This window comes from Trachinotus anak, unplaced genomic scaffold (assembly GCF_046630095.1).
Source record: "Trachinotus anak isolate AG129_WGS33_773 ecotype Australia unplaced genomic scaffold, CSIRO_AGI_Tana_v1 ptg000020l, whole genome shotgun sequence".
NCBI lineage: Eukaryota > Metazoa > Chordata > Actinopteri > Carangiformes > Carangidae > Trachinotus > Trachinotus anak.
In genome coordinates, this window is record NW_027273871.1 from 4,968,261 (window position 1) to 4,982,974 (window position 14,714).

Genomic DNA, 14,714 nt, shown 5'->3' on the forward strand with positions numbered 1-14,714 from the left:
TAATAATTATTTATTGACCATTATGAGGCCATGAATTGTTGCTCATTAGCCCTGATTAATGGTGCATTATCAGAAAGATAATAAATAATATATAAAATAAACATTATAACAACAACAGAGGCAGACAAATGTTTTGTTCAATAATCAAAAGACAAGAATTAGAAAATTACATTCAGTTTAATATCGTGTCTTAAGGCTCTTTTTTCATAAACCACCTTAAATCCTGTGTTTAGTGTGTTCATGCACTCACAGTGTGCTTAAAGAAATAGTTCAACATGTTGGGAAATGCACTAATTTACTTTCTTGGTGAGAAACCACCACTCATATGTATTCATTAGTAGCTGTTTCCAGTTATTGTGGATTAGCTACAAATTTATCATACAGGGTGCTGACAATCATCTCATCTAACGCTTGTTGAAAAAGCACAATAATAAGTAAATATTACCATAATGTGTGTTTAAACCTGCCCTGTGCTGGTGTCACTGCAGTGTTCAGAGGTTTACATGTTTTGTGTTACACAAATAATTTCTCACACAGTCTTTAAGTGTAGAAAATGTCTTTCATTTGGTACAAAATATTGCTCTTACAAATTACAAATCATTTCAGTTGACTTTTATATAACAAAATAATAATAAAAGTTTTAGGATCAGGCACATTAAAATCATATGAAACTGTGGATCCCAGTGTAGTCCACTACAATACAGCGCTGGAGTTCATCTTCATCTATTAATGATAAAACAATGCAGTATGTATATTGTACTTCTATATCGGAGTATCACAGTTATTCATTTCAGTGCTTAGGCCAGCTTTTAACTTCATCAATGTTATGTCCAGAGGGAGCACCACAGGTCTGGGATCAGTACAGAAAACATAATGTTTAAAATGTCCAGCTTAGTCTTTATAGTTATAAAAAAAATAAAATAAATTATATCAACATATGCTCTGCTTGGAGTTTCTTAGTGTTAAGAACAAGATACAGCCACACAAATAAAGGGAAATATAAAGTGCAAACTACATGAAGGGTAAAGGACGGTTTGTATTGCTTTAAAAAAAAAACTAAGTCTCAGTTTCTTTTGTGGCGTCATCTCAGATGACTCTGCTTCTACTTTATCATCTAATCACATTTCATCATCAAAGAATAAAGAGCATTTTGTTTCATGACATTTCGTAGTGTTGTCTACTTTAATTTTAGCTTAAAGGAAAATTCCACTCTCAGATAATGTTACACTGTTGGTTATCTGAACCTCCTGCAGTCAGTTTTATCTTCATCTGTCTCAGTCACTGATTTATTTCCTGTTTCACACAAGCCCCTCATTCAACACTTAAAGGTAGTTAGTTGAACATTTGGGAAAATACACTTATTTGTGTTCTTGCTGAGAACTAGATGAGAAGATCAACACCGCAACCAGATGTTTGGTAAATATGGTCATGGTTAGGGTTAGCTTAGCATAAAGACTGGGAAGAAGGGAAACACTTAGACTGGCTCCGTCCAGAGTAGCACAATCCTCCTAATGTGCCAGGACCTTTAAAACACTTATTCCATTACTGTGAGCAATGGTGTCCAAGGGTTAGGATGCTGACTGTGAAGTTCAACATCCACCTTACGACACCTCTAAAGCTCACAAATGAACAAATTATATATTTTCTGTTTACTGAGGCTTCCTGTAGTTACTGCATGTGGCCAACAAACAGTCAGACACATGACCTCTCTGTAAAACCACAACTGTTTTACTTTAGTTTTCTTGTATGAGTTAAACAAATGAAATGTCATGTGTTTGACTGAGGTGCTGTAAAAGGATTTTGTTTCCTTTTGGACAGACCCAAGCTGTCTGTGTCCCCATGTTTCCAGTCTTTGTGCTAAGCTAAGCTAACCAGCTGCTGGATGTAGCTTCATATCAACATTACAGAAATGGTGCCAATCCTCATCTGATCTTCTCATCTAACTTTCTGCAAGAAAACAAATAAAAGTATGTCCCAAAAAAGTTAAACTATTCCTTTAAATAAAACCAATTGGCCTCCAGGGACGAATAAAGTCGAGAGTAAGTAACGTTTCATGGCTGCACATCAGTCTGCTCCGTTTAGGCTGGTGTGGGAAAATGGTCAACAGTGATGAAGTGTTATACTGCAGATTTTCCCCTTACATTCTATAAACTGACATGCAGCTTGTGGCTTTATATTAAAACCAAGCATGAAATGGTGTGTTCACACAGAAAGCAAAACTAATTTTCACATCGCTTCATCTGTAGGACTTTGATCACTGGACCAACTGTGACCACAGTATTTGTTTATTCCCTCTTACTGATCTCTGAACTCACCCAAAACTCCAGTTTGTGCTGTTATTTCCCTCCAGTCCCTCTCCTTTTCCCTCTGGTCTTTGTACATTGATAGAGTAGACCCATGTTTGCTAAAAACCCTCTAAAATTTGCCTTGTATGTTCTGTCTGAACACACCATAAAGGTCTATAACTGTGGTTTCTGAAATAGACACCAGATTCTGTAAGAAACTCTGACATTTAGAAGTCCATGCAAAAAGTTCAAACTTCTCTTTAGAAAAACAAGGTGAATATATTCTCCTCAAGAAGTTCTGGTACCAATACTTTGCCCATTTCCTCAGAGCCTTTGCTTTCTTTAGGGTATTAAGGCATGTTTGTTTGAGCCTATCAGTGTCTCAGCCTATCAGTGAACCACTGTAGTTGCTTTTTGCATTACCCAACTCAGTTTCTTCCACCTTGCTGAAATCTGATTCTGCATTCACTCTAGTAAAAAAGGTGGCAAACCCAAATCAAGGCTTCAATTGTCCTATGGGTGATACCGCAGACACTACATTCATGTATCTGGTTTAAACAACTAACCATCTCATGAACAGAAATGGGAAAAGTTCCAAATATAAATTCTTCATGGTCCTGCATTTGCACTGTTCATTCATGTTACGCTCTAAAGCTTCTGCTACGTTTTCGTCTTCGTGAGTGGCAATATTTAACCAGCAGCCCCAACATGATAATCGCAGCGAACAATGCCAGTAGAACAAAAATAATAGAAATTGGGGTGCCTGATACTTGACACATTCCCTCAGTCAACTTCTCAATGTTGACCGGCTCTGAAAAGTCCTCATGAACGCAGGTCACGGTCTCGATGTCAGGAACAACCACAGCTGAGCGCTGCACCATGTGGAGGAAGCCGAGATTGCTACAGCAGTTCAGAGGATTGGAGCCCATGTAGAGGGTTTTTAGTGAGTGCTCCAGAGCAACCATGGTGCTGTACTCCAGAGTGACCAGGTTGTTGTTCTGTAGGTTTAAGGACTCAATGGAGGACTCTTTGTTCCACATAGGTAGAGAGGTCAACTGGTTGGTGGACAGGTCTACATGTTTGAGACTCTTAAGCAAGGACAGATCAGTGTTTAGCCTGGAAATGTTGTCTTCCTTCAGGAGGAGGTGAACCAGGGAATGCTCAAGACCAGAGAGGGAGTCTTTGTCCATGTCCAAGCCTGGGTTCAGGGACAAGTCCAGTAACTTCAGAGGGGTGTTGGCAAATGCGTTTGCAGGTAGAGTCTGCAGATTGTTCTCAGAGAGGTACAGAGAGTGTAAGTTACGAACAGAAGAAAAGGACACACAATCGGGAGGATCCAGGTGGTTTTGGTCTGTCAGCGCTGGTTCGTGCTGCTTTTGCTCTGAGGCACAGATTTTCAGGTTGTTCTTCTGGAGCTGCAGGTATCTGATACTTGGAAGTCTTTGAAATACTTGATGGTCCAGGGTGGTGAGGTCGTTTCCCTGTAAGAAGAGCTTTTCCAGCATTGGCAGAGTGTTTTCCTCAAATGTCAGACTCTGCAGTGAATTATGGCTGAGATTGATAATCTTCAGTTTCGTTAGAATGCCTTCATTAGTAATAGAAAATGAGCTAATACAGTTATTACTCACATTCAGGACCTCGAGCGATCCCATAAAGCAAAAAAAGGACTCTGGTATGCTTTTGAGTTGGTTGTAACTCATGTCCAGGTATCTAAGGTAATTTAAAAAAACAGTTGACCTTTTCTCAGGGTTTCCTGTGACATTGATGCTCTGAAGATGGTTTCGTGAAACATCCAGATACTCAAGTGCGTTGTGTCTGGGCAGAAGAGGAAAGTAAGGCATTTTGTTTTCACTCAGATCGAGATAGAGGAGCTTATACAACTGAGTTGAACTTGTGCTTTGGAAAAGCTCCATGCTGTTCTTGCTGAGATTGAGCACTTCTAAATTATGGAGATTGAAGTCTGTGATGCACGTGATTGAATTCTTGGACAAATCAAGTTCAGTCAGATTATGCAAGGAGTCAAAAGCTCCATCTTCAATCTCCAAGATGACATTATTGTGGAGGCTGATTTTTTTCAAGGATGAGGATCCATTGAAAGTATTTTGTGCTATTTTGGTGATGCTGTTGCTGTCCAGAGAAAGGTTTGCCAGTGATGGAGAATCAGCCAGGAAATAGTCCGACATCCCTGTGTACAGCCCATTGCTTGAAAGATCAAGTGACTCTACAGCTGTAAGAGGCCCAATGTTGATTTTGGAAAGAGCAAAAACATTTAGGTGATTCTTGGACAGATCCAGAACTTTCAGATCAGTCATGTCTTTGAAGAGCCCTGGCTGGATGAAGTGGATCTTGTTAGAGTGAAGATTCAGATGATGGAAGTCGGTGTGGTACGCTAGAGTCTCCAGGCTGAGGTTTTGCACCTGGTTACGAGAAAGGTCCAGCATTTGGACGCCATGAGGAAGGTTGAGCGGTGCACCTCTGAGGCTCAGATCACTGCAAAACACATCCATCTGGACCTACGAACAAAGACAAACACACAAGTCTGATTATGTCGGCATTCTGCCAGGATCGCCTGACCATGACACAACACAGACCAAATGTTTAACTCGGGATGATTTATGAGTCAATGTGTCTACGGTATGTTCTTGGCAGCAAGACAGTGCTCTGAGGTTTATGATGGTTTATGAGTTGTTCTATTGATAAAAAAAACCTTTTACAATGGCTCTGTCTCTTTGAATTGATTTAAAAAGTTAAGTGCTATTCAGTGACAAATGATATATAGCTCTCATTCTCCTCAAGTTCTTCAACCCAGGTAAAGGTTCTTTAAAAAGAAAGATTTTTCCATTGAAAGTAACTTGACCTCACACCTTTGTTACCAGCCCACAGTTTTCATCACCTTCTCCCCCTTTTCCCCAAATAGATTCAAATATTTAAGTTATTAAGTGTAGTTTATAATTGAAGCCATATGGTCTTGAGACCCCCCTGTCCAAAAACAGCTCATAAAGCTGTCTCTGTTCTCTGTTTCTCTCCGAGGCTTGTATACATTTGGCTTCTTGGCATATTTCTGGTATGCTGAAAGTGGCATTCCTTGTTGCTTACAAGGCAGTTGTAAACAAACACATTCATTTATTCAAGAACTACTGCAGGGTAAAACATCTTGTATCTGTTACCAGGCGCTGAGGAACAATTCAGGCATGTGGTTAAGAAACATCAGACGAAGGATGATGTTTCCTCTGTGACTTCTGTAGTTAGCAAAGTTGTTATCAGGGATATCTTCATGGCCTCTGTGGAGTCCAACTGCTTACATTCCTAAAAACTCTGGCAATCTGAACCTAAGCCCTCATGTGTACGTGTGATTCATGTGTGAAGTGGTTTATGGCACATTTAGTCATAGTGATACTATAACAAATGGGTACTAGTTCAGCAAATCGGAACCAAGACAAGAAACAAACAGGAAAACACTCATTTGAAAGTTAAAGACAGGACGTCTTTTTTAAAACAATGCTCACATGGCCATATGTACATGTAAAGAGTTACTGGTCATTCCTCCTCTCCATACTGGACTTCAGCTGACTCCAGCATAAATGATGGTGGACAAAATACATATCTGTGTAGAAATGCATTGTTAAGTTCAGCTGAGGGTAATATGAGGCTTCGGCAGTCTGAGTTAGACAAATCAAGTGGGCATCCACCAAAGTTAGTGAGTCTTTTCAGTAAAAAAAATGTGCATTATTATGATTTGCATGATTATTCATAGTCGATATGGCTGTTATGTAATATATCTTTGAGGGGACTTAGCGCTTTACTTTGTTTCTCTTACTCACTGTTTCATTGTTCATTCATAGCTGAAACATCAATTCACTGAACAGTGTTTTGAATTTGGTGATTTAAGTCTTTGATACATTTGCCTTGTTTTCTATGTAGTAAAACTTTATTTAAAACATACGGTAAAAACAGAGGTAAAGAAATCCTTTGCCTGTCTTAGAGGCATCCCAGGGTGCTGCAGCACTCACTTCAGGAACCAGTGGTTTCGGTGCTTAAGGCGCTAACCTTGAACTGCAACATCTGTGGTTTAAGTGCAGCTGGGGACCTTTAGTTTTTCATTTCTCTTTCTCTTTTATTATTATTTTTAGCCATTTTATACCTTTATTAGTTAGTGACAGCAGAGATATGACAGGAAATGAGGGATAGAAAGAGAGAGAGACAGATGGGGAATGACAGGTAACAAAGGTCAACAGGCTGGACTCCATCCGGGGACGTTTCCACTCATGGCCACCTTAAGCCCAGGAGCCACAAAGATGCCTTAGGCTATTGTTGTATGTCAAGTCCCATCTGTGTGCTCTCGTTTTCTGCCATCTCTCCACTGTCAGTTTTCTCCTACTATTATATTTTGACCATTTTGCTAAAATTCCTTGTATGTGAGTTGGTAATAAACTTCTTTCTGATTTCTGATTGTAATAGAGACAAAAGAGAAAAAAGTCAGTATCTTTGACTTCATTTGCATTGCAGAAAGCATTTTAACACAGATCATGGGTTTTGGATTTTGTCTCCCATTCTGTATCTTGAAATCACACTAGGAAAGGATCAGTTCAGACATAGTACGGAAAAGAGGAATGATCAAAACAAGCCAAAACTTTTTCACTGTACTGTACGGCCATGTGAATATTTTATTAAGACTCAGAGAGCGCTGTCCTCCACCAAGGCCAGTGTCAAACAACATGCACCAGACTTCATAGAAATAAAATCTAATTCATTGTAAATGATCCTGATCTGCACTAAAAAATTAATGTTTTTTTCCCTGGCCAATGCTTTGTAAATTTGTAACTTTGGTACAAATTGATTCAGTACATTTTGCACAATCCTGCTGACAAATAAGCAAACAGACATGGGTGAAAACATTAACTTTCTTGGTGGAGGAAAACACATAGCTATCCTAAAATGTGTAAATAATCCTTTAAATACATGTACAGTTCTTGAGTTGTCTTGTAATGCGTCTTTTGTGATGCATTTAATCCTCATTTCGCATCCGTGTATACGTACAAATACATGAGTATACACACGCCTCCTCCTACCCCGAGCAGATTCCAACAGTGAAACTGTTTGGATATATTTATAGAAACAGTAACCACCACAAAAAAGAAAGGTGACGCACCTTTAGTTTCAGTATCAGGTTATTTTTAGAAAAGATGACTTGAAACAGAGTGAGAATCTGTTCCCAACGAGGTTCCTGCTTTTTATTCATTCTGCATGTGTCAGTCATGTTGAATTTCAATGGAAGGATTCAGATATGTGTATTACAGGTGGCACAGCTGGCCACATCTGAGTCCATGGACACTATTAGTCACACCTAACATCACTTAATAGTTTTTCTGTTGCCAACTGCTACAACTCTGTAGTGATTCAACCTATGGCCAAAAGCTCCTTGACACATTTGTTGGTCTTTCATGGGAAAAGAAAAATCCTCCAGCACACAGGAATTAATGGACGTCACATTTCCAGTTTGTTACATAACTACAACAACCACTGCAGCCAGTTTGCATGATGAGATAAAACTGAATCATAATTCACCGACAACTCCAAGGAAAAGATGTCACAGAACTGCACGCAATCACACGCTCGACTGACAAGTGACTCTGCAGCTTTTTTCCTCTCAGTGAAGCCAGATAATGTTTCATTGTTCAGATATTTAAGCTTGGAGGTTGGCAGCACAGTTCGAGAGCTAACACTAATAAACCAGATCTGACTATAGTTCATTGGAAAATACCTTAAGCACCTGATGGATTAGGTATCTCATCTCAGTTGCCATGGGCAACCCATAAAAATTAAACAGACATCACTTGAAAAAAACCCACACACGCTTTATTTAAGTGGCAATGTGAGGAATGTGTCGAAGAAGCCATAACGCTGAGAAAAAGCTGTTGAACCTCTGCTAGATGTGTGTGTCTCTGTTTACCAGGCTTTACTTACAACTTGGCAAGGAAGGATGTGTCTGGGAGGACTTGCGGATGCCACCACGCAGCTGACCAACAGCGGGAAGAGCAGCTGGAAGGCGGCCATGGTGCTGCAGCAGAGAGTCCAGATCACACGAGTAAGAAACACATGAATGCAGGAAGCATGCTGTGAGGTGATATGACTCGAAAAGGGAAGGAAGAGGGAAGTAGCCCTACCTACTATGTGACATGTTGACCTATGACAGTGCTATTTACGCCCTGCGATACAGGACGAAGGGGCTTTTTGTTATTTGTGTATAGATTGTGTAAGGTATACAGCTGAAGAACTTGCTAGTACTGAGAAGGGATGACTAAGCAAAAGCTAAAGCGTTTCCATCAGTTCTGGGTAAATGTAATCGTTGTAATGTTCTGTAGGTTATTGTTTGGAAACAGAGAAAGTAGAGACTGTTTTTATCGTAGTGAGTCATCTTTTATGAGACTCAAGGTTTGTGCCTTGTTATTTTGCGGAAACCTAAACTAAAATATTTCCTGACAGGCCCTTTGAACATAACATAACAACATGTAAGCTTGCAGGGCAGACAATGTGGGAGTAATTAGTATGAAAGTAATGGTAAATACCCGCAGTGATGATAAGCACGTGGAAATTTAGGTGAAACAAAAGATCATCAGATGATGATGATGAAAAGAAAAGAAAAAAAACCCAGTCTAGTTTTTAGAGTTTCTGCCTTAAATAATCACCCACTGTGACCCACACATAAAGTCGGACCTCTCTCAGATTCAAGAGCAAAGTCACTTCAGCGAAGACATTAATCACGGTGCCCTGGTGATGTTTCTGCATGAAACAGAAACATCATCTGTGTCAAGTGTTTCTGGAAAACAGATGGATCTGTTGGAAATTAACAAATAACTGTAAAGAATTGTGGAACTCATTTTTGTTCAATAAGCCAGTTAGTTTGGATCACTGCTGTTTTAAGGCTGATCAAAGACACTGCATGCCTTCTTTGTACTGATGTGGGAAGTCATACACCAGAGGTTTAATCACACAAGTTGCAGAACAATTTTAAACATTTACAATCTGATAACACATTGTGTTTATTCATCAGCAGCCAGAAACACTCTCTCTGTAGAGCAAGAAAAGGTCTTTCAATTGAGATATTTGCTCAGTATTTCCATTTATATTTATGTTTCTGCTTCTACTCCACGACATTTAAAAGCTAAATATTGTACTTTTTACTCCACTACATGACTAAACAGCTGTAGCTAAACATGTGATAAACTTAAACCAAAGGCAAAAAAAAAAAAAAAACCTTGTCACGTTTCAGATGTAAAGGTTTAATAGATCTGTTCCTCCTCTAAACTTCTCCCATGGTTTTATTTCAGTTACTGTTAAGATCATTATTAAGATCCAATATTTCACAATAAAGTAAAGGTTAAAAAACATTCTAAAAATGAATTTGTGTTTCAGGGCTGACGACCACTCAGATTTATTTTGTGACCCTTTGGAGGGCCCAGACCCCTCAGTTGGGAACCACTGGACTAAACTACTGAACTATAGATAAAGTAATTAAAACTAGCTTCATCTGGAGCAGCTACAACAGTAAAATGCTACTGGAGCCCTGATGCATCAATATTAACAATCTAATAATGTTATATATAATAATATACCAGTCAGGGACTTTTACTGAACACTTTTGCTGATAACTCTTGTGTACTTTTACTTTCTATATTTTGCTTCTGTGGTCAACTGAACTTTGTAGATTTGAAGCAGGATGACAACACTTTATTTTGGCGGTATCATGCATTAGAGACTTGTTTTTACAGATTCTGCTCAACAAAATAAGATAATGATAATGTGTAGTCTAAGGCTGTTTACATATGGTGATTTTACATTTTGCACCATTACATATATATATATTAGATATATTTTTTAAAATTCCTTTTCAGACACATGTGTTTACAGCCATGAGCAGAGGAAATAAATTAAATCATTAACTAAAGAAAAAGCAGCAATACCACAATGTAAACATCCAGAGATGCAGATCCAGAAACATCATGTGTTTTATATGTAAAATCTCTGCAAAGTCGTAATAACAATACGTTTGTACTTTTACTTAAACTGGAGTTTGAGTGCAGAGCTGTTACCTGTAATGGAATATTTTTATATTGTTGTTTTGGAACTTAAACACCAAGTACATCTTCCACCCTCTGCCGTTAGTAACCATGTACACACATCAGCATCTGCTCCCACACTCCAGTCTAGAGCTTCCACAGACCAAACCACACAACAACAGCCACCAACACATTTTTAAGACTTATTGTAAAGCTGAATTTACCTCACTTTCAGCTGATGACTAATGTAGCAGTATCTCCTGACCATCTTGATCTCACATCCTCAGTGTGCGCCCACACACCCACTCACAGATAGTAGATAGCAACCAAACGAGGCACCGCAGGCCAGAGGCTCCCCTCAGCTGACTCTCCCCTCCACATCGCACAGCTCCGGCTGCTGTCCAGCCATCACATCCTGTGAGAATATCCTGCATCGCTTGGCCCTCTTCCCCCCTCCCACTGCTCTCAGGGAAATGCCTTATAAGGGGATTGGGAAGTCCAGTCGCCCCCCCATCCACCCTCCCACTCACCCTCCCCCACACCACCCCCAAATGCCAAAATACCCCTCTTTTAATCCTAAAGTTGGATGATTTCTTTAGAAATAGTTTAAATGTTCTCACATGCCAAACTCCATTTGGAATTTGGGCAATTTTATTATCTTTGATCTCAAAGCTAAAAGTTCGAAGCATGCTCAGCTTTCCATGTATGTATGATATTTGAATCTGAGAGTTTTTAAAAACAGCCTTTTATGGATGCATTTTTTGAAAAGAGACAATGTTTTGATTCTCCACATCTCCACCCAGAGAGAACAAAAATGTCAGCAGCAGCAGCAGCAGCAGCAGTTATTGATGGATTTGGAAAGAAGTAGTCCACCCATCAGAGACATGTGGGTGTGTTGAAAATTCACACATCCTTTTCAAGACTGTGGGAGTTTAGTGGGATTTGTCATGTGCCTTTGCTCTGGTTTACCACACTGTAAACAAACATCACTGCAACCTTAATGAGTAAGGCCAGTTTACACAGACAATTAGTTTTAAATGACTGTAGAAGTGTGCGAATGTCTCGACCGGCTGGGAAAGTGAACGAGTCCAACTCCAAGTGCTGCTTCAGTGGAGCTGTTCGCCTTTACAGTGTAGATACGAAACAGTGAACAATGCATTTCACCTTTTATTTTAGTAATATCGTGACCTATAGACTATTTATTGACTTCTTTTTAAGGAGTTTACTTAACACAATAAAATTGTCGAAAAACCCCTTTTCACACGACATCATTTCACTTCCTGCCCCTTCACTAATGATTTTTTGTCTTGTTCACTTATCATTTTTTTATATTTGTTTCTAGCAGGTTCACAATACTGAATTATGTATTTGCAACCAGCAGTGGAAGAAGTTTGTAGGTCCTTTAATTAAATCAAGTGGTAATAACACACAATTTAAAAATACTCTGCAACAATCTGCTAAAAGTCTGCAATTCAAATTTTAACAGTAAGTAAAAATACAAAAGTCTTAACTTGAAAATGCACCAAAAATATCAAAAGTAAAAATACTCATTATATATTTGTGTCAGAGTACTGTGTTATTATTATTGATGCATTAATGCATCTGCAGCAATTCAGTGTTGTGTAGAAGTAAAAACTTGAGTTTGATAAATATCCTACGTTCCTCACCTCAGAACTGTTTCCCAGTAAGAGTAGCAGTACTACAGTGTAAAAATACTGCATCCACTCACTTTAATATTATCCCTCAGAGGGAAAGGACAGTGGTCTCCATCTCTACTTAATATGGCTGGAAACTCTGATAAAAGCAAGTAAGTGGACTTTGAGTTGAGTTTCTGCCTTCAAGTCATGAATGAAGTCTGAAGTTTTAGTATTAACACAAAAGACTAAAAATGTTGTGGATGCAAATCACAAAAGTCACTGGGCTTGTGAGTCAACAGATCCATCTCCATGACAACTGAGCAAATTTCATCCAATTAGAAGACTGTGTGATGTGGTTGAAAGCTCAGGTAAAATGTAATACGTGTGTCTTGAGTTTTGTGTCTTTGACAAAATTATTGTTGCCAAGAATGAATTTGATGCTTTATACATTTGTTTAGTTTAATCTGTAATAATTCATCATATGTTTTATGTTGATGTTTCATTATATAAAATATTAAATCAGAAGAGTCAAACACATGCAGCGTAGGAGAAAGTACAATTACCTCAAAACTGCACTTAATTACAGCACTTGAGTGAATAAAAACAGGTAGAAAAGAAGCAGAAACATTATAAATAATAAAGTAAATTAAAGGACACTCACCTGGTCTCTGGTCTCCAGTGTCTCGTACATTCGTAGCAGGTTTGGTTTCACATTCACCATCGTTTCATCCTTCATTATGTTTTATTAGTGGTGTCATGTTCAGCTCTCACACACACACACACACACACTTACCTCACCGCTTCATAATACAAACAAAGAACACCACATGATGCTTTCCTGGGGGATTGCCCCCTTTTGTTTACTGGGATTCCCAGACTTTAGTTTTCCTTTCCATGCAGCTCAGCTTCAGCACTGAGAGCATGAGGGGTTTTTTTGTTTTTTTTTAATCCAGATATTTGTTTCCTGGAGGGAAACAGTGAGATCATTGAGATGTTATTCCAACACATTAATCAGTAATTCAACAAGGGAGGCGAGGAGGAGGGCCGACGATTCAAATGACTGATGTGTTCATCTCAGCCTTAGATCCACTCTGCCTCCTGCTGCTCACACACAGACAACGCAGCACTCATGTTTTCACATCAGCTGTTTCCAGTCGTTCGCTTCTCTCCCTGCCTGTATATGTACATATGCAGTGGTGGAAAGTAACTGTGTACATTTACCAAAGCACTGTTCTTAAGGACAAATCAGAGGTACTTGTACTTTATGTGAGTTTTTTTTTTCCCCCCATATGACTTGATATTTCTATTTTACTACATTTTAGAGGGCAATATTGTACATGTTCTCCACTGCATTTATCTGACAACTTTAGTCATTTTACAAATTAAAATTTTGCAAACAAAACATATAAAGAACTTATAAAATATGATGCTTTGTTATAAAATCAACTTCCCAACAGGATAAACGTAGAGCTGAAATAACTACTGAAGTAAACTAACTGTATGTAAAATAATTACATAAAAATTTAATAACTATGATAATTAAAACAGACTGACACATCAATATTAACAATCTAATTATGTCATATATAGATTTAAGTAACAATAATTATAATAATAATTATTAAGTTTCAGGGCCCTTTTTTCTGTGATCAAGTACTTTTATTTTTGATTCTACTGTATTGTATTGTATTGTATTTTTGTAATGTAACTGTAATGTATTACTTTTTGTTTCCTTGCTTTTTGTTGCTGTATTATTATTTTGCTAATAACACTTATGTGCTGTTATTTGTCACTTCAGTCAAGTCGCTATGTGGTCGACTGTACTGTGTAAACTTGAAGCTGAGGGAGCAGGGATAGTTTATTTTTGGCCTGACCTACAGACTGTTTAGAACTTCTACTTAACATTATGTACATTTAGCTAATAAATATTTTTATTTAAGTTTGAATGCAGAACTTGTATTTCATCATTGTGGTATTTGTACTTTTACCTAAACAAAGGATCTGGGTGCTTCTTCCACCACTGCACTTGGGTTTTATTCTTTCCAATTTGGCAAAAATATTGAGACTATTTGTTAATGTCATGTATTAAAGGAGACAAAGGATGATTATATGCTGAGAAAAATGCAATTATCGCTAAAAATATAAAACTCTCGTCAGCATCTTTATGTGTTAGATCATAGAAATTAGGTAGTAATCTAACAGCTCCACGTTTTTGTCTTTGTCTTATTCAAAGAAAGAGGAAAAAAAAGCATTAAATATAAAGTTCTCCTCTTGGTTGTCAATATAACAATCAGAACAAACACATAGATAATTGGCCAGGAATAGGTTTTATATAAAATTTGAACAGTGGATACAGAGGCGATATTATGTGTATAAAAAAATACATACAATAAAAGGAAAATAAATGAATCTTATCTTTTCTATTTTTGAGCAGATGTTCAAGTTAGCTGATGAAATGTAAAAGGCACTAAATGTACAACATTCCAGTTTTAAGGACGTTAAACAGAGGCCAAGGTCATTCAGAGATGAACGAAAACAAAAACAAAAATCACAGGGCATTTGTTGTCTTTGATATGCAAGACATAGTGCAGATTTTACAACATAACATACCAAACAATTCTCAAATAACACACAACTATTTACCATCAAAAAACACTAAGCACGCACTTTAAGACTCGCCATGAGTGGAGTGAACACCGCAGCCCGAATTCACTCCGAACTTTTAAGACTCCAAC

At 38.1% G+C, this 14,714-nt stretch overlaps 1 protein-coding gene across 1 annotated transcript; it reads right to left on the minus strand.

Moving 5' to 3' along the window:
• Positions 1-539: 539 nt before the first annotated feature.
• Positions 540-10,746, minus strand: lrrc32 (leucine rich repeat containing 32). Its single transcript, XM_071506124.1, has 3 exons — positions 10,567-10,746; positions 8,250-8,343; positions 540-4,798 (listed from the first exon to the last, which is right to left on the minus strand). The coding sequence occupies exons 1-3, from the start codon at positions 10,608-10,610 to the stop codon at positions 2,927-2,929; spliced, it is 2,010 nt and encodes a 669-aa protein (XP_071362225.1). The 5' UTR covers positions 10,611-10,746; the 3' UTR covers positions 540-2,926.
• Positions 10,747-14,714: the final 3,968 nt, after the last annotated feature.